The 25,060-nt window shown below is 37.1% G+C and overlaps 1 protein-coding gene across 1 annotated transcript in view; it reads left to right on the forward strand.

Annotated features, from left to right (window-relative positions):
• The window catches only part of USP9X (ubiquitin specific peptidase 9 X-linked), a 254,417-nt gene that overhangs the window by 198,599 nt on the left and 30,758 nt on the right, over nucleotides 1–25,060 (forward strand). The window contains exons 27-31 of the mRNA XM_027875459.1: nucleotides 10,336–10,444; nucleotides 10,830–10,976; nucleotides 11,836–11,982; nucleotides 16,829–17,036; nucleotides 22,109–22,329. Coding sequence (XP_027731260.1) covers nucleotides 10,336–10,444; nucleotides 10,830–10,976; nucleotides 11,836–11,982; nucleotides 16,829–17,036; nucleotides 22,109–22,329 — 832 coding nt within the window. The remainder of the gene's footprint in view (nucleotides 1–10,335; nucleotides 10,445–10,829; nucleotides 10,977–11,835; nucleotides 11,983–16,828; nucleotides 17,037–22,108; nucleotides 22,330–25,060) is intronic.

Below are 25,060 nucleotides of genomic sequence, written 5' to 3' on the forward strand. Positions count from 1 at the left end.
TCTGTCCAAGTTCATTTTCATTGTTTCCATGACACTATCCATCTCATCCTCTCCCATCTTCTTTTTGCCTTCAAGCTTTCTCAGCATCATTTTCCAGTGAGTCCCATTTTCTCATTACGTGACCAGAGTATTTAAGCTTCAGCTTCAGTATTTGACCTTCCAGTGAATAGCCTGAATTAATTTGTTTATGTATTGACCTATTTGTCATCCTTGCTGTCCAAGGGACAACAGTCTCAGAAGTCTTTTCTAGCACCACAATTCAAAAGCATCAATTCCTTATAGTGCAACTCTCACAGCCGTACATTGCTATTGGAAAAACCATAGCTTACCTTCCAAGGAACAAGCATCTTTTAATTTCATGGCTGCAGTCACCATCTATAGGGATCTTTTGAGCCCAAGAATATTAAATCTGGCACTGCTTCCATTTCTTCTCCCTCTATTTGCCAGAAAGTGATGGGACCAACTGCCAAGATTTTAGGTGGTGGTTTTTGTTTTGGTTTGTTTTGGTTCGGTTTGGTTTTTTTGATGTTAAGCTTGAAGCCAGCTTATACACTCTCCTCTTTCACCCTCATCAAGAAGCTTCTTAATTCTTCACTTTGTGCCATCAGAGTGATATCACCAGCATGTCTAAGGTTGTTGATATTTCTCCCAGCAACCTTAATTCTAGCTTTTGATTCATCCAGTTTGGCATTTCATATTATGTACTCGGCATATGAGTTAAATAAATCATGTGACAATATGCAGACTTGTCATACTCCTTTTCCAATCTTAAATCAGTTGTTCCATGTTTGGTTCTAACTATTGCTTCTTGGTCCTCAGGTTCCTCAGGAAGCAAGTGAAATGATCTAGTACTTCCATCTCTTTCAGGACTTGCCACATTTTGTTGTGATCCACTTAGTCAAAGGCTTTAGTATAGTCAATGAAGCAGAAGTAGATATTTTTTGAGAACTCCCTTCCTTTCTCCATAATCCAGTGAATTTGGTCTCTAGTTCCTCTGCCTCTTTGAAAAACCTGCCTGCAGATCAAAGCATATTATTTACTCCCTCTCTTTTTTTTTCTTTTTTATGTGTTTGTTTCTTCTTTCTCTGGTTTCTCCCATTGTTCTAATTCTTCTTTACAACATGACTAATGTGAAAATAAGTTCAATATGAATGTATATGTAGAGCCTATATCAAATTGCATACCTTGGGGTGGGAGGAGGGGAGAGATGGGGAAAGAATTTGGAACTCAAAAATCTTAAGGAAGTGAATGTTGAAAACTAAAACTTAATAAATTAAATTTAAAAAAAATAACGAAAAGAAAAAGAAAAACCAGCCTGCACATATTGCTAAAGCCTACAGAATCTTAAGCATAACCTTGCTGGTGTGTGAAATGAGCACAATTGTTCAGTAATTTGAACATTCTGTGGCATTGCCTTTCTTTAGGATTGGGACATAAACTGATCTTTTCCAGTGCAGTTGCAACTGGTGAGTTTTCCAAATTTGCTGGCATATTGAGTGCAGCACTTTAACAGCATCATCTTTTAGGGTTTTAAATAACCCAGCTGAAATTCCATCACGTCCACTAGTCTTTTTATTAGCAGTGCTTCCTAAGACCCACTTGACTCCATTCTCCAGTATGTCTGTCTCTAGATCAGTAACAACATCATCCTGGTTATCAGTGGTGTTAAGATCTTTCTTTGTATAGGTCTTCTATGTATTCTTGCCACCTATTCTTAATCTGTTCTGCTTCCGTTAAATGTCTACCATTTTTATCATGCCTATGTTTTGCATGAAACTTTCCCTTGATAACTCTAATTTTCTTGAAAAGATCTCTTGTCTTTCCCATTCTGTTGTATTTTTCTAATTCTTTGCATTGCTTATTTAAGAAAAATTTCTTATCTCTGCTTGCTTGTCTCTGGAATTCTGCATTCAGTCTGGTATATCTTTCACTTTCCTTTCCTCACCTCTTTGTAAAGCCTCATCAGACAGCCATTTTGCTTTCTTACTCTTCTTTTTCTTTGGAGTGTTTTTTGTTGCTGCCTAATATTGTGAACCCCTGTCCATAGTTCTTCAGGCACTCTTATCCACCAGATCCAATACCTTAAATCTATTCATCACCTCTATTTCATATTATGAGGGATATTATTTAGGTCATACGTATATGGTCTGATGGTTTCCCCTACTTTTTTCAAATCAAGTCTGAATCTTTCAGTAAGAAGGTCATGATCTGATCCATAATCAGCTTTAGGTCTTGCTTTAACTAATTGTATAGAGTTCTCCACTTTTGGCTGTAAAGTATATAATCAGTCTGATTTCTGTATTGATCATCTGTGATATGCATGTGTAGAGTTGCCTTTTGGGTTGTTGAAAAAGAGTGTTTGTTATGACTAGCAAGACATCTAGACAAAACTAAAAGCTCCACTACTGATGAAGTGCCTGGGCCAGCACTGAAAGGAAGTTCAGCTGCAGATCTTTCTGGTGACAAAAGGAAAGTCCAATGCTATAAAGATGAATATTGCATATGAACCTGGAATATAAGATCTATGAACCCAGGCAAGCTGGATGTGGTCAAGCAGATGGAAATATTAAACAACGACATCTTGGGTATTAGTGAACTTAAATGGACAGAAACGGGTGAATTTAATTCAGATGATCACTACATATACTACTATGTACAAGAATCCCTTTGAAGAAGAGGAGTACCTCTCATAGTCAATAAAGGGGTGAGAAAAGTAATACTGGGGTATAATCTTAAAAATGACAGAATGGGGGGGCAGCTAGGTGGCGCAGTGGATAGAGTACCGGCCCTGGAGTCAGGAGGACCTGAGTTCAAATTTGGTCTGAGACCAGATACTTGATACTTACTAGCTGTGTGACCCTGGGCAAGTCACTTAACCGCACTTGCCTCGCCAAAAAAAAAAAAAAACGACAGTATGATACCTATTTGAATCCAAGGCAGACTGTTAAACATCACAACAGTACAAGTCTGTGTGCCAACCACTGATGCCAAAGAGGCCAAAGTTGATCAGTTCTGTGAAGACCTACAACATCTTCTAGGAATAACACCAAAAAAAGATGTCACATTCATCATAGGGGATTGGAATGCTAAAATAAGAAATCAGAAGATAATTAGAATATCAGGCATGTTTGACCTTGGAGTACCAAATGAAGCAGAGCTAATAAGAGTTTTGTCAAGATAACTCACTGGTCATAATACACATTCTTTTTCAAGAACCCAAACAGCAGTTCAGCACATGAACATCACCAGATGGTCAATATAGAAATCAGATTGATTATGTACTTTGCAGTTAATACCAGACACCTACATACACAAAGTACCAGGGCAGGTGACTTGAAAGGAGCAGTCATAACTGGAGTAAACAAAAAAAGACCTGCTAACTAATAGGAAAGGGACTGGTCAGCAGTGTCAAAAGCTATACGGTAGTCAAGGAAGGTTAAGACAGATACAGGCCTTTAAACTTGGACCAAGGTAACCTTGCATCAGAAAGTTTTAGTTCAGTTTACTGAGCAGAGTACTAATAACATTTTTAGACTTGTACTTAAAGAAAACTATTAACAATGGTGGAAATCAGAAAAGGCCTCCTGAAGGAGATGACCTTTGGAGTAAGGTTTAAAGGAAGTTAGAGTCTCCAGGATGCAGAGTTGAGGAGGAAAAGCATTACACGCATTCCAACCTGGGCAAAGGTGCGGGGGGGAGAGGGGGGACGACAGGAACAGGGAGGTGGTAGGAGGGGTTGTGTGGGAAGAATAGCAAAATGGCCAGTTTGGCAGGACCATAGAGAACAGGAAGGAGTGTAATGGTGTATATATAATAAAACTAGAAAAGTAGATGGGGGTGGGGCATGGGGAAGTGAAGGAGGTCAGGCTATAAAGGGATTGCAATGTCCTGGGTTCTTGGACCCAGTCAAGAAGGATGAAAAAATAAAAAGTTCTTGGATCTAAGAATAAGTAAATGAAGGAATGAATAAATTGCTGATGTACAAAGAAGTTTCCATTAAGTGGTAGAATGGAAGTAGAGAACTAGAAAAATAATAGGAACGTGAGGGTGCAGTGGCAACATGCGTAAACAGCATTTTCTAGAATTTTGGTATATGGAGGAAGGAGTCAGCTTCTTCAAACAAGAAAGGATCAATTATGAAGAAATAAAAGAATTGCCTTGATGCAGTGAAGGCCACTTGAATTTTCATTGCATGAATTTGTAATGTACCTAGTCAAGTTGGTTGCATAACTTCCTGTAGATCCATTCCGGGATGGAAAGGATTGCAAGAGTACCAATATAGGGCTGTGTTTCTCATGACAAAAGTAGCATTAGAACACAGGAGCATGGGATTTGAGAATAGAATATTATATTGAATTAAACTGGTTAACTATAGAGTTGATATTGGAAAGGAGGAAAAATTAAGTCATAGCAGGAATAACATGCTAAGAAAATACTGAGGGATGAAGAAATTAGAAGTTAAAATAAAGAGTAAGGTAAGAAGAGGGTGAGGAAAAGATGAAATGATAAGTTTTATGATCATATAAAGGAATGTCAGTTTGGGTACAAGAAATGAAACACTTGTGGGTAATGGTGATGTCCACGGTGTGACCCAGTCCTATGTGTGACTGAGATAGAGTCAAAGAGTAAGTCATATGGGATTTAAAGAGACTGAGAAATTCCGAGGTTAGGTTGTTTGAGTGAGCATCCACATGATGTCCCCTAGTATAAAGACAGGATTTAAAGAGGAAAGAAAGACAATGAACCCAAAGCTGATCTCTGTGAGAAAAGAGAAAGAATGACCTGGAGAAAGATATGCAATAGCCACCCTGATTTGAATAGAGTAGAAAATTTTAATCAGTGAGTTTCTAGGGAGAAGTTATTGAGTGTGATAGAGCAAACAGTAGAGTCTGGAAGTGAGATAACAGAACAAGCAGTATCCCACTTGTCATCCAAGACCAGTGTGTCTTTTGAGGGGCAGCCCGGGAAGGGAGTGGGGGACTATGACTGAAGACTTGGACTGTGCTGCAGAGAATAACCACAACTTAAGCATTGCCTGGGGGAAGCAGGGTTCCAGTGAGAGCAAGTTCATAGAAAGAATGTGAGAGAAAATGAAAGAAATATTATTTATTAAGAAATGTCATTTCAGAGAACAGTAGAAATGGTGGAACTAAAGTTGGAGTGAGACACAAGTAGTGCAAGATTAGGGTGTGGGGTGCTTTGAGGATGGTTGACTCTCAGGTACCTTGTAATTCAAAGTAATGCAGATATACAGACCAACATGTAGTGGGACTTTTTTTTAACCATAGAGGTATTAGTCGTTGGCTAATTAATTGTAATGCTCACATTCTCTGAGGAGTGGTGTTTTGAGGCAAAGACCACAAGGTGCCTGGCTTTGGTAGTCTGGCCTGCTTCGCCAATAGCCTGTCAATCAGTAAGTCTTTATTAAGTTCCTCCTTTATGTCAGGCACTGTGTTAAAATGCTGAAAATTCAGAAACAAAAATCAAGTGGCCCCTGCCTTCAATAAGCTAACATTCCACATTTCACACAGCTACTAAAGTGGTTTTCCAAAAGCACAAGGCAGACCAGTTCATTCATTAAACTCCAGTGACCCCTCCAGTGTCTTTAGCTAAAGCAAATTTGTCTTTCTTTAACACTCTGATTCACCAGTGTAACAGATTGAGATGTTAACCGATGGGTACACCTATACCTTTCATCATAGATCTTCTGGTACATCTTGTTCCTTGAGGCTTAGGAACTCATTTCTAGTACTCCATCTGATGGTGACTTATGATTGGGTTCTGGAGAGCTATGCTAAATTTAGTAGGGGAGATAGTGGGAAGTTGTTAGCCACACACAGAAGGTACCCTCCACATGGAAAAAAGCACTGGCCCCCTAATCTGATGTCCAGGAAATACAGATGCTCTGCTATTTTGGCTACTCTGAAGTCAGGATCCCTAATGGACTAACTGCCTGTGCCTTCCTATGGATTTGAATCTACTTTGTAGGCTTTTTACTTCCCTAATGCATAGGCTTCCTTAATATTTCTTAAATTCCAGCGATTACAGGTGGTGACTCTTCTTATTTCTTCCTTGGAGACTGGAACTGCATTCATGCTGTCAGTTCTTTAACATTATCCCTAAACAAATGCCACAGGATTCTCACTTTGAGAGTCATCTCTGAGGACATTTGATTCGTACCTTAGGCAATGCTTTGATACAATGCTGCTTCTCCTGAATATTTTTTTCTCATAAAAAGGTTTCTTTTTTCAGATGAGCTACCTATTGAAAACTACTGCATTTCTCTCAGAGAAAATTTAAAAATATTTCTCAAGTGACATGTTGTGAATGAGATGGGTACCTCAGTTTTTATGGGTCTTACTATTTTTGTAAAATATCTGTCAGTACATGGTCTGATTTATTCTGAGAAATTACTGAGACAAAGTATTCTTTACAGCCTATCCCTGGATCTGGAAAGCTAACTAGATGCCAGTAAATGAAATAACTAAACTGCATATTAAATGGTAATTTGTTATTGTTATTCTTTTCTTAATCATATTAATGCAAGCTTTATGATGGTGAATCCATCTGAAATCAGTCTTCGCAGGAAACCATTTGGGTAGTTTCTACAAGATGAATAAAATTTCAATTGTTAGATTGCAAAATAGCACCAGCAACCACTTTTACTTCTACCTACTTCATGGGATTTTGTGAAGAAAGCATTTCATAAACCTTTAAAATACTGAACATACCCAAGTTGTTACTTCAATGCCAAAACTAAAAATCCTCTTTACATTAGAGGCCTCTAAGGTCCCTTTTAGTTCTAAATCTGTGATCCTCTGAAAGAAAGACTTAAGTAATTGGAAATACATTCACTTTAAACAATGACAGTAAAGTTGATAGTACTGTCTACATTAATCTTCAGATATAGTCTATAGCAAAGTACCACGAGGTATACTAGCAATGTAAACAAAATAGTAATATTTATTTGAAGTTCGCAAAAGGTCTTGATTTTCAAAAGAAAAAATAGGAATGAAAGAAGACTAATAATATAAAATCTCAAAAAATATGTTATCAAAACTATATTCATTGCTCATTACAAAAGAGGAAAATAGATCAATGGAACAGACCAGAGAAGAAAGATCCAGGAGCGAACAAACACTGTCACAGTATTAAACCAAAGAATTAAAGATAATGGGAAAAGGACTTTTAACAAGATATTATTAGGAATTGCTGTTTGCCAGAAGATGGCTTTAGACCGTATGCCACAGTAAGTTACAAATTCATATGCAACCTAAATGTAAAAAATAGCATTTTTTAGAAGGGGAAATTATGTAGGAGGACATAATTTGTTCAGCTTAGCTATTGAAAGGATTAGATACAACTAAATACGTTATTTAAAAAAAAAAACAACAACCTTATCTAGGAACATGAAAATAATATTTTTCTTTTCCTTAAGAATCTTTACTTAATCTGCAGTGTGTTGTCTATTAGTGGAATTTACAATCTGGAATCTGCAATAAAGATTTATTCGGTCCCTTCTATGGACAAGGAACTGCAAATTCACATATAAAAATAACAGTCCCTCCTTTGGAGCTTACGTCTGATGGGTAATCCAACTTGTATTGAAATACATATGATAGAAAGCAGACAAAGAAAAGCTGCAGACAGAGTAGTCCAGGAATATTCGAGGAGGAATTACATAATCATTTACTGGCAGGGAGTTTTGCATTTCCTATATAGTCTAAATTAACATGAATCAGGGAAGACTTCAAGAGGAAGGCTACTAGCATCTCAGGTGAGCCTGAAAGTGAAATATTTTACTGGGCAGAGATTAACAAATGAGCTGCTGTACCTATTGCCATTTGGTATAAAGTGTGAATTCCAGCTCTTCCACCCAGTTGCTGGAAGGCAGCTTAGTTTTCTACAAACTTCTCGCTTGACTTTTTGAAATGGATCCTTTTTAAATACTGCTAAATTGTGTATTTTTACAAGAGAAGTAATACTTTTTTCCACCAGATTTTATCTTTTTGCATTAAAGAATGATTTGTCCAAAATCTTGTCCTCTAAATTTGAGAACACTTTATGATTCTTAAGCTTTTGCAAGACATTACAAGCTGTCCTATAATTTCTTTAAAATTAAAAGTATTTTAAGCAATACAAAATATATAAAGAAAACTGTTCCTTTAGATTACAATATATAAGATTGCATTTGATGAAAAAGAATGTTCTTTTCTCTCACTTTATAAAAACTAAAACAAATCTAAAAAACCTAAAACAAATCATTTTCAGTCTGTAAGATACCTCAGTTTTAAAAGCACCTAATTATAAAATATGATATTGAGGTCTGACTCATTATTGTTAGATATTATAAATATAAAGAAGAAAGAGCAGGGAAACCGAGTCTATTCTTTCTGAGTCAGGGAGAGTTCAAACATGGAAAATTTTCATATGGTCAAGGGAAAGAGCTCAAATGGATGATTCTGAGTTTGGAAAGTACCACAACTGCGCTTGACCACTAAGAAGAGTGAGTGCACTCATAAGCCTTTACTTATAAAACTTTTTTACTTAAAGCATAGGGAATTCTTACTCTCATGGTAATATAATTGTTTATAATTCTTAAAAAAAAAAAAAGGAAAATTGGATTCATATGATGAAAGTAAACATCAATTTTTTTAAGTGATTTTATCTTTTTAGTGATTCATTCTATCAAACTGAATTTGTTAGGCAGCATGGTGGCACAGTGGATACAGCTCTAGACCTGAAGTCTGGAAGTCAGGAAAACCTTAGTTTGAATTTGGCCTCAGTAGTGTGACCCTCTCAAAACCAGTTACCCTCTCTTGGCATCAGTTTCAGTTTTCTCATCTGTAAAACAGTAATAATCAAAGCACCTACCCAAGGTAATTATAAGGATCAAATGAGATATTTGTAAAGTGTTTTGCAAACTGTAAAGTGCTGTGTAAATGCTAACTATCATTATTATTAGGCAGTAGCTTAGAAAGAGAACATAGTGCGTAGTAAACCAGCTTTGAAGACAGCAAGACATGGGTTAAAATCCTGCCCCTGGCACATGCTGGCTATGTGATCCCAAACAAGTCACTTAATCCCCAGGACTCTAGATCAGAGATGTCAAATTCTGGGGGCCAGCAAGTGGGAAATATTTGACAAGCGAAATAAAAATGCAGTACCACGTGGATAATGTTAATTTGTGATATTCTGAGTCAGTTTGTTGCTATTTAATGTGACTACCCAAGGCAGTGCTTAGGCTGTGTGTGTGGTTGTGGGTCACAGCCCCAGGGTGGAAAGAGTTTAAGAAGCCCTGCTCTAGATAACTCTCTAGGATTTAGCCACTCTGCGTTGGGAGAGGAGAAATTACAGTTGCAGTCCCTATCCCTGGAAAGTAGCTTTAGTTAAACAAGTCTGTTTAAAGACTATTAAACATGCTAATGCTCAGAGCAAACCAAAGAAGAAAAGTGACTGGATATTTTAACAAAAAAGTGAAATGAAGTATGAAATGTAATGATATGAGCACCTTCGGAGGAGACACTCAAGTGTTTTAGCTTCAAGTCAGTCTGCATAAGGGTTTTGTTCATCATTACCTGCCTCACTGGATTTTGTAAGTAAAGTGCTTTGTAAACTATCAGGCACTATACAAATGGTAGCAGCTGTTTGCATAATTATTTTGTTCTTCTCTCAGCTTACAAACTGGCTTTGTGCCTTGATATGCGAATTGTGTCGTTTTACTTCATTGAAACAGTTTCTTCATCTGTAAAATGAGGAATGTTAGACTCACTAACGGTCTTCTGGTTCAAAGGTACATTGATTCCTGTGGCAGTCCAGCATTCTTTCTTCCAGGAGACTTTCATGTCATTATACCCTCATTAAATTGTAAGCTTAATAAGGTATGAACAATACAGTTCTAGCTCCCAGCAAAAGTTACAAAGAGTAAAGGGGCTCCCAGAAGCGTTAGGCACTGACCCTTTTAGAGGTTGGTGTCTTTGAACGAAAGTATTTCCCAGCATACAGGAATGGCTCTCTGAAAGGAATCCTGAAAGCACACAGTCATCTTTCCATTCAGGAGTATAGATTTGGGTCTTTGCAAGAACATTTTTTTTTCATCTAGTATGTTCATATTATAAAACCAAACCTAAATAATAATTTTCAGAGGTTGAATGTTCTACTGCTTTTGTTGTTAATTAAATATTAATACTCAACACCTAAAAATAAGACGTGAAAAGAAAGAAAGTTGGTGAGAGACTTACGTTAACATTTTTTACTATATATCTTCTGCTTTGTCAAATACAGGTTATTACTATTGTTTGAAAGTCTTAAAACATAAATTATTTTCCTTTTCAGAACTGTTCGTCAGATGGCACAGGAGCAATTCTTTTTAATGTCCACCAGGTGTTGCATGGGACACAGACCTCTACTTTTCTTCATTACTTTATTATTTACCGTTTTAGGGGTAAGACATTAAATATTCTTATTAAAATTAGTGACATTTTGTCTACTAGTGACATTTTAATTAATGGCAGACTGGTCATGTTTAGAATGAAAAATTAGTGATTTTTTTCCATTAATGTACATACTTTTTGACAGTTTGGTTTAGGTTCTGTTGAACTTTTAATTCATACATGAGCTATTATAATTTTTGTGAGAATTTTATTTAAAATTATGAGACCCTGTAAACAAAAATTTGACTTATCTTAAATAAGGAAATGTTAGTTTAAACTCTGATCTATATCAGTTGACTGTTTGACTCTTAAAAGTATTTTGAACACTAAGGGAAGAGAGTGTGTGTGTGTGTGTACACACGTGCATGCATTAATACATTGTGGTTTATATTTCAGAGCACAGCGAGAGAGAGAGCTAAACATTCAGGAGATTATTTTACTCTATTAAGGCATCTTCTGAATTATGCTTACAATAGTAATATTAATGTGCCCAATGCTGAAGTTCTTCTAAATAATGAAATTGATTGGCTTAAAAGGATCAGGGTAAGTTGCAGTGAATATTTTTATCATATTACAAGATATAAATAGGCTATTTTTATTAAATCATTTTAGAAGTCCCAGGAAACAGTTAATATTTTGTTTTAATCATAGGCAAAAAGATAAGGTGCCTTACTGGTATGTCAAATACATGCAAATTCTGCTAGCTCATGCATACAAGTAGTCATTTTCGTAAAACACCTTATTTCCTTTTTTCTCCAGTATTTTTAAGCCTTCAATTTTTAAGCTTCAAAGCAAGAATCATTTTTAAATTTTAAAATTTGTTCCTGGCCCCTTAATTAGAAAGGATGATTATAACTAACCAGAAGCTTTTCATGTACTACCATTTGACTTATCTTTTTCATCTAAAAATAACAGTTGCTGTTCAAATGTTCATTTAACAGACACTTGAAAATTTTTCAGTTAAGCTAAGAAATTCATATATTGTTTTAAGATTGAATCTCATTAAGAAATGTGAAACTTTTAGTCATTATGTGATCATTTTGGGTCATGTGATCATCTTGCATAATTAGAGTTGAAAAAGGACAAAAAAATGTGTCCGGAGCAAATTTTGGAGTAAGATCAACATTAATGATGTGATCATCACTTAGATTACTTAATAATTACTCGCAATTCTCAAATATGTGTCTTCAAATATTCATATATATAAGTAGTCATATATTATTTTTCCTGGTATGTGAAATATTTAGAATGATATTTTGTCTTTGTATCACTAACATCAAGCACATTGCATTTCCCGTACTAAGTGCTTAATAAATGTTGAAGTGTGTTGTTGTTTGTTGTTGTTGTTGTTTTTACATTATTGACTGCAAATTTAAAAATCTCTTTTATTTTTCTGTTTTAGGATGAAGTTAAAAGAACAGGTGAAACAGGAGTGGAAGAGACAATCTTGGAAGGTCACCTTGGTGTAACAAAAGAGTTATTGGCCTTTCAGACTCCTGAAAAGAAATATCATATTGGTTGTGAAAAAGGGGGTGCTAATCTTATTAAAGTAAGTATTGCCTTTGTGAGTCTTTTAACTCTTAAATTGGGTAACTATGTATTCTGCTGGATGGTCTAACAAAACTGCCTTAATTCTCTTTCTGTATATCTCTTGAGGGAGAGCAGGTCCACCTTATTTAATATGTAGATTTTTCTTTTCGGAGCAGACCTAGGATTAGGTATAGTGGAGAGGGCAGTGGACTTGGAATCAAGAAATTCTGTGCTCAGTTCCTGTCTCAGGCTTGCTCTGTGACCTGGACAAATCACTTCATATCTCTGTTTCCTCATCTATAAAATGGTCTTCAAAAACTCCTTTTAGCTCTAAATCTGTGCCACTTTGATTTCAATGATACATACATTTCCCTACGAAAAAATTTCCACTACCATTGTGGATCAGCACCTGCTCCACACCTGACATGCCAAAGATTGCCTACCATTGTGTGTCAGAGGCATTATTTTAAATTTCATCTTCCTAACTTTGGAGACAGATTTCTTTTCAGTTTATCACATTGCCTTTCTTAATGAATCTCTTTAGGATCACAAGATCATAAGATTGAGAGTTTAAAAGGACCCTAATGACCTTTTAGGCCAACCCACTCGCATTTTACAAATGAGTCCCAAAGGTGTTAAGTGACTCACGTATCTTAGTGTATGTGACCCAACCCTTAGTAAAGCAAAATATTTTAAATGCAATAAAGGAGCTTGCTATCGAAAGGAATCCTTTGGCTAATACTTGGTAAATTTTTATTTCAGATTACTTTAAGAATACACATATGATAGCAAGGCTGTTATCTTCTGTTATTAATTTACTGACACATATTACTACTGCTTAATTTTCCTCATTTCTCGAAGATTTCAATAGCCGACTCTTAGTCTTCCCATCCCCTATAAGTCCCGCCTTTACTTGGGTGGACATACATACACACACAACATACATACACACATACATATCAAAGTTCCTTCAAATACCCTTACTTCCCAACTTAACCCTGACTCTTACAGTCTATATATTCACTCTGCTTGATACACAGAGATGATCATATTGTGGATCTCACCATCACCAATAAACATGCCACCTCTCTAATTAAAATTCCTCTTCTTGACTATAATCTGTTGTTCTTCCCTCTCCCCCTGTGCTTAGCTCCTCCTCAACCCATTCTTTAATATCACCACAGCTTCTAATAACTCCACACATCACCTGCATGGTCCAAATGAGTACCTTTCCTCTAGCCTCACTTTTCTCACTTCAGAATTTACACAGCCTAGTTAATCAATTTAGCTTTATATATACCTTGCCTTCTTGACCTATTGCCACTGTTTCATCCTGTTTCAGACTCCAACTTGTTATTCCTATTACCGGCTACTTTCCCTGCTTCTGCTCATATGCTGCTGAATGTTGCTGGAGAAGGTTACATGATGGTCCTGACTGGATTCTCTATAAGTTTATTATTCTTTCTTAATTTGGCAGACAGCTCGGTGGCTCAGTGGATGTAGCTCTAGGCCTGGAGTCAGGAAGACCTGAGTTTAAATCCAACCTCAGATACCAGCTGTATGACCCTGCTCAAGTCACTTAAACTGTTTGCCTTAATCCACTAGTGAAGGAAATGGCAAAACATTCCAGCATCTTTGCCAAGAAATCCCCATGGATAATCTTGGTGTAATATGGTCCACAGGGTCATGAGGAGTTGGACACAACTGAACTTAATTGGGTCCAAACTACTTTACACCAATTTTTTTAGTCTTCGCTAATCACTTCTGTCATACTTCTCTAAGTTGCTGTTCCAAACTTTCTCAAGCTCACTCACATTCCCATTTCCTCCCAAATTCCCTCTCACAAGCTCAGCTCCTCCCAAATTAAACATTTCATCTCATCCTCCCCTATCTTCTCATAGGAAGTAATAACCTTTCTCCTTGGCAGTGTCAACTTCTCCAGTCATTCTTTAATCCCATCTCCTTCCTTGTTCTTTGGGGCTTAATTAGCCTCTTCCCACTCTCTTTTTTAATCTCTCCTTATCTTCTCATTATCTCCCTAGACCTTCAAACATGCCAAGAGCTACCCTAGCCTTAAAAAACTTTGTTTTCATCCTACTATCCTTTTTACTTATCTTCCTGTATCTATACTCATTGCTTCTGCTTTCTCACCTCTACTCACTTCCCTACTCTTCTGTTGATTTCTGTTCCCATTCTTCAGTGGCAAATCTAATAGCTTTTTTCTCATCCTTCTTGCCTGAGTCTACTACAGATTTATGTTATCTCATCACAACTAGTCCTTCATGGCTGCAAAGAACTCCTTTTACTACTTCCAAACTCATTCTTTATAGTACTTCCCTCCAAGGCTGCTCTAAGCTTTTTCTTCTTTCCTCAAGCCTCTTCCATCACACCCATCCACTCCCATTGTCTCAACTGAGGACCTCTACTCATACTGTACTGAAAAATTAGGGGCCATTTGCCATAAACTTCCTCATCTTCCCTTCTTTTCTCTGCTCCAGTCTCTGCTGTGCTAACCATCCCCCCCCTTCCATGCACCTTTGATCCGACCCCCTCCCATTTCTTCCAGTAGTTGGGCCTTTCTTTCTCATCTACTAGGTCCTTCCCTGCTTGCATCTGTATTCTGCACAGAACTGCCATAGCTCAAAAGAAATATGAGACATGCAAATTTAGAGATATCTCCCCTCCAGTTGTTCATATAGGCTACTTGTGTCCAACATGTGGTAGAACCTTCTGAGCTCCATATTGATCCAGTCAGCCACAGTTGGACACACTGTGCCTTAACCCCAACATAGTGATGCCACTTGGGTCCTCTTTGAGCACAAAGGACCAAAACCAACCAACTCTGCTCCTCTACTTCCTTTCCTTCCACTCCCTTGCAGTCTGGCCTCCAACCAGAATTGAATTGATCATCCAACTGAAACTGTTTTTTCCAAAGTTACTAATGAGCTCTCAGTGACCACATCAAACCTCTTCCTGACTTTTCTGCAACTTTTGACACCTTTAACTACTCTCTCATCTCCTCTCTTTACACTCTTTCCCTTGTTGACATTAGCAGCTCCTATGGCTTCAGTCATCTCTAAAAAGATGATTTCCAGATCTACATATCGGTCCCCAAATCTACGTATCAGTCCCTAGTCTCTCACTTGAGTTCCAGTCCCCACCTCACCAACTGCCTAAGATGCATCTCAAACTGCATGTCCTATAGGTAACTCAAAAGAAACCCATCATTTCCTCCCCAAACACACCCTTATTGTGAACCTCCCTCTTTTGGGCAAGGTTGCTCTAGGTTCACAGCCATGGAATTATCTTCAACTCTTCACTCCCCTCCCCTCCCCAACCTCCCCAGTAATTGTTTGCTAAGTCTTACGGTTTTTACCTCCACAACAGATCTCTCCTCTGAACCATTCTCATTACTCACATGGCCTCTACCCTAATTTAAGTCCTCATCTTTTGCCATCCCTACTGCAAATGTCAACTCTTCTCCAATCCATCTACTCTACAGCTTCCAAATGGATATTCCTAATGCTCATTTCTAAACATGTTGCTGCCCTACTCAGTAACCTCTGCAATCAGATTTAGCTTGCTTCTGTTTGACATTGCAATCCCTTTATAGCCTGACCTCCCTCACTTCCCCATGCCCCACCCCCATCTACTTTTCTAGTTTTATTATATATACACCATTACACTCCTTCCTGTTCTCTATGGTCCTGCCAAACTGGCCATTTTGCCATTCTTCCCACACAACCCCTCTCACCACCTCCCCGTTCCTGTCGTCCCCCCTTCCCCCCCCACCTTTGCCCAGGCTGGAATGCATGTAATGCTTTTCCTCCTTAACTCTGCATCCTGGACACTCTAACTTCCATTAAACCTTACTCCAAATGTCATCTCCTTCAGGAGGCCTTTTCTGATTTCCTCCATTGTTGATGCCCTTCAAAATAACAGCACTTTAAAATTATATTTTTTGGGGCAGCTAGGTGGTGTAGTGGATAGAGAACCGGCCCTGGAGTCAGGAGGACCTGAGTTCAAATGCAGCCTCAGACAAATAACACTTACTAGCTGTGTGACTCTGGGCAAGTCACTTAACCCCATTGCCTAGCAAAAAACAAAACAAAAAAAACCAAACAGAATTATATTTTTTATTTACTTATCTGTGAACATATTGACTCGTAATAGTAAAAAGTATTGTCTTAGGACATAGACAATCTCAATTTTATGACACCTAATAAATTGCCTGGCAGATAGATACTTAAATGCTTATTGATTTACTGGTTGAAGCAAGGATCTTGTGCTTATTTGGAAGCTTTTGTATATGTGAATTTATATAGTTATACCTTTCAACTATATGTTATCATTTTATCTCATTTAAGATCATGTCAGTTTCTAGAAATGGAAGGGAAATAAACCTGGAGTTTAATATTTTAAAAAATTAAATAATTTTAGAAGTATTTGATAGTAATGTTATAAAATTCTTCCATATAAAAAATACAAACACTTATCAGTGCTTTGAAATGGAACAAAAGCTCTATTTTGAAGTGGTACATAAAGTGCTAGACTTAGAATTTAAAGATCAAGGTTCAAATCCTGATTTTTACAGATACTTCCAGTGTATTCAGAGGTAAGTCCCTGAACCTCAGTTTCTTCATCTATAAAATGAGAGTAATAATGGCACCACTGATTTCCTCACAGTGTTGTTGCGACAAAAGCCCTTTGACACCTTTAAGTGTCAGTTGCTATGAATGTGTATTACTAAGTAATACATTCTCTTTAATTCTTAAAAAAATTTTATCAAATTTCTTTTTTAAAACATTTATTAGTTTCTTTGACTCCACTTATTAATACATTTCATTCTTTTTTTTACTTTTCAGGAGTTGATTGATGACTTCATCTTTCCTGCCTCTAATGTTTACTTACAATATATGAGAAATGGAGAACTGCCAGCTGAGCAGGCCATACCGGTCTGCAGTTCACCAGCTACCATCAATGCTGGTTTTGAGCTGCTTGTAGCATTAGCTGTTGGTTGTGTGAGAAATCTCAAACAGATAGTGGACACATTGACAGAGATGTATTACATAGGTACAGCAATAACTAGTACGTAATACCTTTAAATCATTGGTTATTTTGTTGGACACAAATATTTTTCACAGTGGCACCTTACTGATTTTCTTGTTAGCAAGAACTTTTTAAAATTTGTAGTAAATGTATGCATAATGACTACCATTATGCTAAGAACTTTAAAAAAGAATTCACTCAGTTATCAAATTTTTCCATATTAAATGCTTACATTTTCATGTCACAGATAATTGATAGTTGAAATGGTTTTAATAACAGTAATCATGATGACACTGCTATAATAATATTTCATTTATCTGGAATATAGCCAGTGATGTTAAATAAGCCAAAAAGAAATCTGAGCAGGCAAAATATATGCCTTACATTCAAGACATTAAAACTTATTTACTTTTCACAGTATGAATATAGGAAAGCTCCTGAGGCTTCTATTCAAATCTACTTCACCTAAGTTCCAAGTCCTACAATTCAGATTGATAGAATGTTATTGTTAGAAGGATCTTTACTTATCATCTAGTTCTGCTGGCTGTCTGTTAAAGGGAGTTCCTATACAATATTCCTGATGGATAATCATCCATTCTCTTCATAAACAGTTTTAGTCACCTCAGGAGATAGACATCTTGTTAAATTTTAGAAGCTCCAAAGTTTTTCTTAATATTGACTGAAATTGCTTTATTTTGATTTATTCCTTTTGAAATTATGCCTCACTCATAGTCTCCCTTTCCAGCTCTCAATACTAGTGGATATTAGCATACATTTTAATGTATGTTGATACATTGATACTCTAATCTTTTATGATTCCATCTATTCCTATATTTTACTATACTGTATCCTGTTTTTTGTCCTCACCATCACCTTGAATCTCTCAAATCCTCCAGTACTTTCCCAGATCATCACATTTATTCTTGCTACACATCTTCCCATTCTCATTTTCTTGGTGTTTGACTCTACAAAGTCTTGTTGTTCAGTCGTGTTCAATTCTTCATGACCCCTGATGGGTCATGGGGCAGCACACTGATGCTGTCCATAGGGCTTTCTTGGCAAAGATACTGAAGTGGTTTGCTGTTTCCTTCTCCAGTGGATTAAGGCAAACAATTTAAGTGACTTTCACAGGGTCATATTACTAGTGTCTGAAGCTGAATTTGAACTTGGGCCTTCCTCAATCCCAGCCCAGTTCTCTAGCCACTGAGCCACCTAGCTGCCTCTCTACAAACTCTACTCTCTACTCTTTTCCAATCCCTTATTCTTTTGTGTAATTTCCTATCACTCCTTGACAAATCTCAACCCTAGATGACTCCTACCATCTCCTGCTCACTAGCATGTGAATGGAGCTATAGGAAGTCAGTGACCATGTTGATTGGGTCCCCTCCAAATTTATGTTTTCTAATATTAACTAGCACCTCACTGCAGTAAGGCATTCTTTCTTCTACTCATTAATGGATTCTCCATCCCACTTACCACAGTAAATATCCAAACCTTCTCATTTCTCCTCCATCCTTCCACCCTACCTCTAGCCCTCTTCCTCATCTAAAAGAGCATTCTTTGAAAGATACTAATAGTCTCAATGGAATTGTGGTCTGAGTGGAAATAAAATCATTCCATGAAAGCTCTCTTTTCTTGTCTTCTCATCTCACATGTCTTTTGCTTTATCATCTCTTCCTTAACCTCCAGTCTCTAATCACAAAGGCCAGTCCCTTGATCCCAGACTCTACAGTAATCAGACCCCAAAGTGATCTCCCCCTTTAGCTTTAATTTTTTATCTCTCCCTGTCAGCTAGTTCCTTCCCTGCTGCTTTCCAACATGACCAGTTAACTCTCATCCTTAAAACGTCCTCTCCTGACCCTGCCATCTGTACTAGCTGTCATCTTTCATCTCTCCTCCTCTTCCTTCTCAGCTGAAGGAAATGGTGCCATGAAAGTGGTGCCTCTTTCTCTCTTCTCACCCTTTTCTCTCAACCCTCTACAGTCTGGTGTCCAGCCTTATCACTGAAGTGGAACAGTCATCTCCAAAAGTTACCAGTAGTGCTGATGTGTTCTGATCCAGTGGACTTTTCTCACTCCACAGCCTTATTTCCTTCTCTGCAGCCTGTGACACCAATGATCACTTTCTCCACTTGAATCCTCTTCTTAGGTATTCATTATAGTGCTCTCTCTGTATCTTGTACCTGTTTGGTTGTGCCTTTCATCTCTTTTCCTGGCTCTTCATCCATGTCATGCCCAGTAACTGAGCGTCTCCTATGAGTCTGTCATGGGCTTTCTTTTCTTTCTACATTTTCTTACTTGGCGACCTCATTAACTCCCATGGTATCATTATCTCCATGCAGATTGCTCCCGGATCTATATATTAATCCTAGTCTCTGAATTCCAGTCTTGCATCACCAACTGCTTATTGAGTCTTTCAAATTCAGCATGTCCAAAATAATACTCATCATTTCTAGCAGTTTGGTGATGCTGTGAATAGTGCACTGAACCTGGAATCGGGGAGATCTGAGTTCAAATCTGTCCTCAGACACTTCATAGCTGTGTGACCTTGGGCAAGTCACTTCAGTTTGTCTCAGTTTCCCCACCTGTAACATGGGAATAGCACCTACTTCCCAGGGTTGTTGTGAGGATCAAATGAGAAAATAATTATAAAGCACTTGGCACAATGTCTGGCCCAGAGTGGGCAAGATAGACATTTTAGCTATTATTATTATTCCCTTTCTCCCCTCCCCCAATATCCTCCAGGTCATCTGGGTTCACAGACTCCCATGTCATTTTCAACTCCAGTTGCTGGTTCTTATTTTTACATTCATAATGTCTTTCTTCTCCTTCTCTACTCACATAGCTACCAGTTTCTCATCATCTTTGGGACTACTGCGATAGTCTTATAATATGTATCCCTGAATTAAGTCTTTCACCATTTTAATTCATTGCCCACAAATTACTAGTCGGATTTTCCTAAAGCCTCAAGTTGAATTTGTCATCCCCAGCTCAGTAAAACTCTAATGACTTTTTTATTACCTTTAGGATCAAATATAAACTCCTTTGTCATTTTAAATTCTTCAGACATCTGGCACTTTCCCACCTCTCCAGTCTTCAACTTTACTCCTATTCATGAGCTCTCCAGATATACTGGCCTACTTGTTCCTCACACAATGCTCCATCTTTATACCTTTGCACTAGCTATTCCCTGTGCACAAAATCCTCTGCCTCCTGCCCTCTGCCTCTTAGAATCCATGGCTTCCTTCAATCCTCAGCTCAAATGATACCTTCTATGGGAGGGAGGCCTTTCCTTGTCTCCCTAGCTACTATAACTTTCCCTTCTAAGGTTACCTTTTGTCTACTCTGTATATATCTTATGTGTTTCTATCTGTTTACATGTTGTCTCCCATTAAAATGTAAGCTCCTTGAGGGCAGGGACTGATTTTGCCTTTCTTTGTGTAGAACTTGACAAAGAATGTTCCAGCAACAGCTGCAAGAAGATGGGATAAGTGAGATGTAGTTAATCAACAGTACATGGGGGGGGGAATTTGAAGGTTAATTTCTAAGCTCAGTGAATCAGTTGTAACTATCAAAAAATTAATTCAATTTTAGGTTTCTTCTGCAACGAAGAGTGATAATGGTCCTATCTATTGATCAGACACCCCTTGATGTTCTGGTAGCTTTGTCAAAAATGAACATTTACAAGATAAAGGACACAGGATGGGATTCTTTGATGTTAGCTATAATGGGAATCTACATGTGTGCTTCTTTTTGTCTGTATATCTGTCTCTTTATATAACTAGTAATGGAGTTTCAGTTGAAACTTCAGCTTAGTGAACTTAAGTTCACTTAAGTGACTTGCCTAAGAGTCACACATTTAGTATTTGTCAGAGGCATATCTTGAACCCAGTTCTTTCTGGTTCTGAATCAAAATAACTCGATCTATTATGCTGTGATGCCTCTAGCTTTGAGCCAGAGGCTTTGTTTTTCATTACTTTTCTTCTTCTAGACTTACCTTTTTTTTAAGCTCTTTTTATTGTCCTTACCTGTGGGAGGGGAAGTCTTTATTTAATTTTTTTCTTTTCCTGCCATCTTTTATACATGTTCTTTTAAAATCTAAATTCATCAGAGAAGACTCTTTGGAGGCTTTTTGGTCTCTTTTTCCTTTTTTTTATTAGCTCCCTTCTTAATAGTATTGTCAAAATATCATTTTTAAGACCATGTCATTACTTTTGAAACTTTTTTTCCCTTAAGAATGTAAAGCCATGAGAGCATATCTCATTTCTCTGAAATTTTAAAAATCTACTTTCCTCGAGTTCAGAATACATATCTTACTGCCCACCATCCCCTTCCTTAACTGCTATTTAGTATTAAGATGACGTAGTCACTTTCTTTGAAGAATTCTGTTACTTCCAAATCAGAAGTCATTTCTTCTGTACTAATCAGAATTAAATCCAAATTACTTCTTTTCACCACTCAGCTTTTTATACATTTATGCAATTATTAGTGACACAAAGATTTCCTGGCCTGATTCCAGGAAATTGTGTGCATTTGTGTTTTTCCTTTTCTGAGGATATGATCATTTACTCAGGGTAGATAATACGCATTTGCCCTTAGAATATCTATAGGAGGAATTCACATTCATATGTGATAGAAATAAAATGATTTCTGAAAATTGTTTCCAGCTTTGAAATTTTGTGATTCTATGATGGTCCTGCTATTTTAATATAATTGGGCCATAGAGTGCAAATAGTGCCAAAGTACTCCAAGGCAGTTAGTTGGTATAGGTCATGGATGAGTGTGCTGATGTAGCCTTCAAATTTAGGTAACAAAATAGTGCATACAGCATTGTCTGTTACATATCACAGGCTGAGCAGTTCTGGACCCAGTTGTATAATGCATTAGGCTGTCAGGAGAACTTATAAGTTCTTATAAGTAGCCATCTAACCGTGAAGAATCCATTTAAGGAAACTCAAACACAGGGGGTGATCTGCAAAAAGGAGATAATACTTAACTCTTAGGGTTGTTAAAAGGATTATTTGTAAATTTGTTAGAACTTCCTAGTAACAATAGAACTTTGGTCATCTTGTGACAACTTGTTTTAATCACCCTCAGCTTGTGAGGCACTTACAGAATGGGAATATCTGCCACCTGTTGGACCTCGACCACCAAAAGGATTTGTGGGTCTGAAAAATGCTGGTGCTACTTGTTATATGAATTCAGTCATCCAGCAACTATATATGATTCCCGCCATCAGGAATGGTATCCTTGCAATAGAAGGCACCGGCAGTGATGTAGATGATGATATGTCTGGAGATGAGAAGCAAGACAATGAGGTAAATTTTAATTCATCATCATTTGATATTTGTGTTTTTGAGTATGTTTTTATACAGCACTAATGCTAGTAATGATACTGGTTCTCATTTGTATGGCACTTTAAGGTTTGCTAAACACTTTACATATAACTCATTTGACACAACAAATCTGGGAGGTAGTGATATTATCCACATTTGCAGTTGAGGAAACTGAGACAGATAAGGGTTAAGTGACTTGCCCAGGGTTGCATAGCTGGTAAGTATCTGAGATTGAATTTGAACTTGGGTCTCCTTACTCCAGATCCAGCTTGCTCTCCACTGCACTTCAAAGCTGCTGCTACAGAGCAGGACTATTTCGTTTTTGTTTTTGTATCCCTGGCACCTAGCACAATGCCTTATGCGTAAGAGATACTTAATAAATGTATGTTGAGTTGAGTTGTTTCTGACTACTAGTACTTCTACTTTAGGATTTCTATATTTTCCATAGGATTTGTGGTTGAATTATTCTCAGTTTTCATACAGAATCCAAACACTAGTGGCATATAGATGATGTTAGGTAGCACAGACTAAAATGCCATTCATATTTTTTATCATACTTTCTTCATGAGCTTTTGACTTGCCTTAACAGCTACTCTCCTGCTTTTATGGTTAGTGATACATTATTTTATGTTAAGAGAGATAGGATAAGGATCTGGACTTAAGGTTTTGTTGGTGTGGGCAATTCCCAGAGGAGGAAACTCCCTCTTCCACTGCAGGGCCATAAGTTCTCTTCAACTTACAATCTAAGTTGCCTAGAGCACCAAGAGACAAAGTGGTATGCCTATGTGTCACACAACCAGTATGTCAGAGACAAGAAAAGAACAGTAAGTATAAGAAATTAGAAAGTGTTCAACAGAATGAACTTATCCCATATACTTAAAACTTAAGAATTTAAATGGTATAGTGTTGAAAACATTTAAGTAAAATATTGTCAGTTAAATATTTTTTATTCTTATTCTTTTGATTAGTTTATGCCCACCTATGCACTATCTGTTCATTTTGTAAACTCTTCTCACAGGTTGTCCTTAGGAACCATAACTTAGCTTTCCCTCTTTTAAAAGAGAAGCATGTTTTTGTATCTTGACAAGAATATCATCAAGGTCTTAAATAGGAGGGCTTGTAATCAAAATAAAGTTTTCCTCCCAAGCATTCTCAGTTCAGGCTAGAACCATATAAAAATTTCTTTTAGGAGCAGTGGAGAGAGTAAAAGAGAGGGTCACATGATTCAGAGCCAGAATAAGTCCTAATGCCTTCCCTCCATTTGATGTTCTCAATTTTATTGTGCCATTTGTTTTTCCATTCCAGTTGTTTCTAGAAATTCTCTCTCATCCCTCCAAAATGAAACCTACGTTGTAACAAAAAAAAAAAAAAGGAATTCCATAAAACAGCCAGCACAGTGACTCCATCTGACAATGTATACAATCTTGTGCCTTAATAGTCATCCTTTCTCTTCTGAGAGAAGAGAATTTATTTCATCATTTGTCCTCACAGACTATTTACTGGTTTCTCAGTGGCTCGGTGTTTGGTTTTCTTTTAGTGAACTTTTCATTTATATTGCTTTCTTTTTGTTCAATTTTCTTTTGGTTCTGTTCATTTTACTTTGTACCAGTTAATACAAATCTTTCCTTGTTTTTCTGAGTTTTAGATACTCATCATTTCTTACTGCATCATAATATTCTATTGTATATGATTACCACTTTTTTTCAGCCAGTCTCAAAACAATGGTTACTTTGTTTCCAATTCTTTGTTATGACAACAAAGGTTGATATGAATATATCATATGTTAGAACTTTGTTCTTGTCCTTTATTTCCTTGGCAGTCCCCCTTGTTTTACAGATGAGGACTTTGAGGATGCCAAAGGGGGCAAATAACTTAGCAAATTAGCAGAACCAAGATAGAAAGACAGTTCATCTGGCTTCAATGCAGTGGTCCCGGTTCCCCCCTCTCCCCCCCCCCCCCCCGCCCCCGCCACTGTTCATGCTGATTCTCTGAAAATAAAAAAAAATTAATGCTCAATTTGGAGGCAAAGAACATTTCAGAATTGTGGGTATGCCTTTAATAGCTCATATTTCTTTAGCACTCTTAAGGTTTAAAAATTATTTCCCTCACAAAAAATCTGTGAGTAGGTAAGACAAATATTATTTCTGCTACTTTTCTTATTGAGGAAACCAAGGCTCCAGAATATTTAAGTAACGTGCCTAAATCAAACAACTCTTCAGGGTCAGAACTGGGAATTAGATTTATGTCCACAGTATATGACTGCTTTTTTTTTCACCTGTGATTTTTCTTTTGGGAGAAGAGGGTGTGTAACCCCTTGCTTTATTGCTTATTTTGTTTCATCAATACCTCTTTTTATAGCATAATCATTGAATTAATGGTAGAAAGATTATAAGGAAAATCTGCCATATATTTTTAAAAAAACATTTAGTTTTATACACGATATCCCTGGCTTTCTTAATAGAATGTATTGTGAAGCATTTTCACGACAGGATGAGATTAAGTACTTTCTAGGCAAAAGTATTTCTTCTATTTGAGGATTTATCAGAAATTTTTTTTAATGTTTTATTCAGTGTTTTGCTTAATTAAGACACGCTGAAATAAGGGACGCAGCATTGAAAGAACACTGTTTTGAATCAGAAGACATTTGTGTTTGAATCCTGCCTCTGACATTTAAAAACTATGTGGCCTAGACTAAATTATATAACTTCTAATC

The sequence above is a fragment of the Vombatus ursinus genome, unplaced genomic scaffold (genome assembly GCF_900497805.2).
Source record: "Vombatus ursinus unplaced genomic scaffold, bare-nosed wombat genome assembly UNPS02014809.1, whole genome shotgun sequence".
Lineage (NCBI taxonomy): Eukaryota > Metazoa > Chordata > Mammalia > Diprotodontia > Vombatidae > Vombatus > Vombatus ursinus.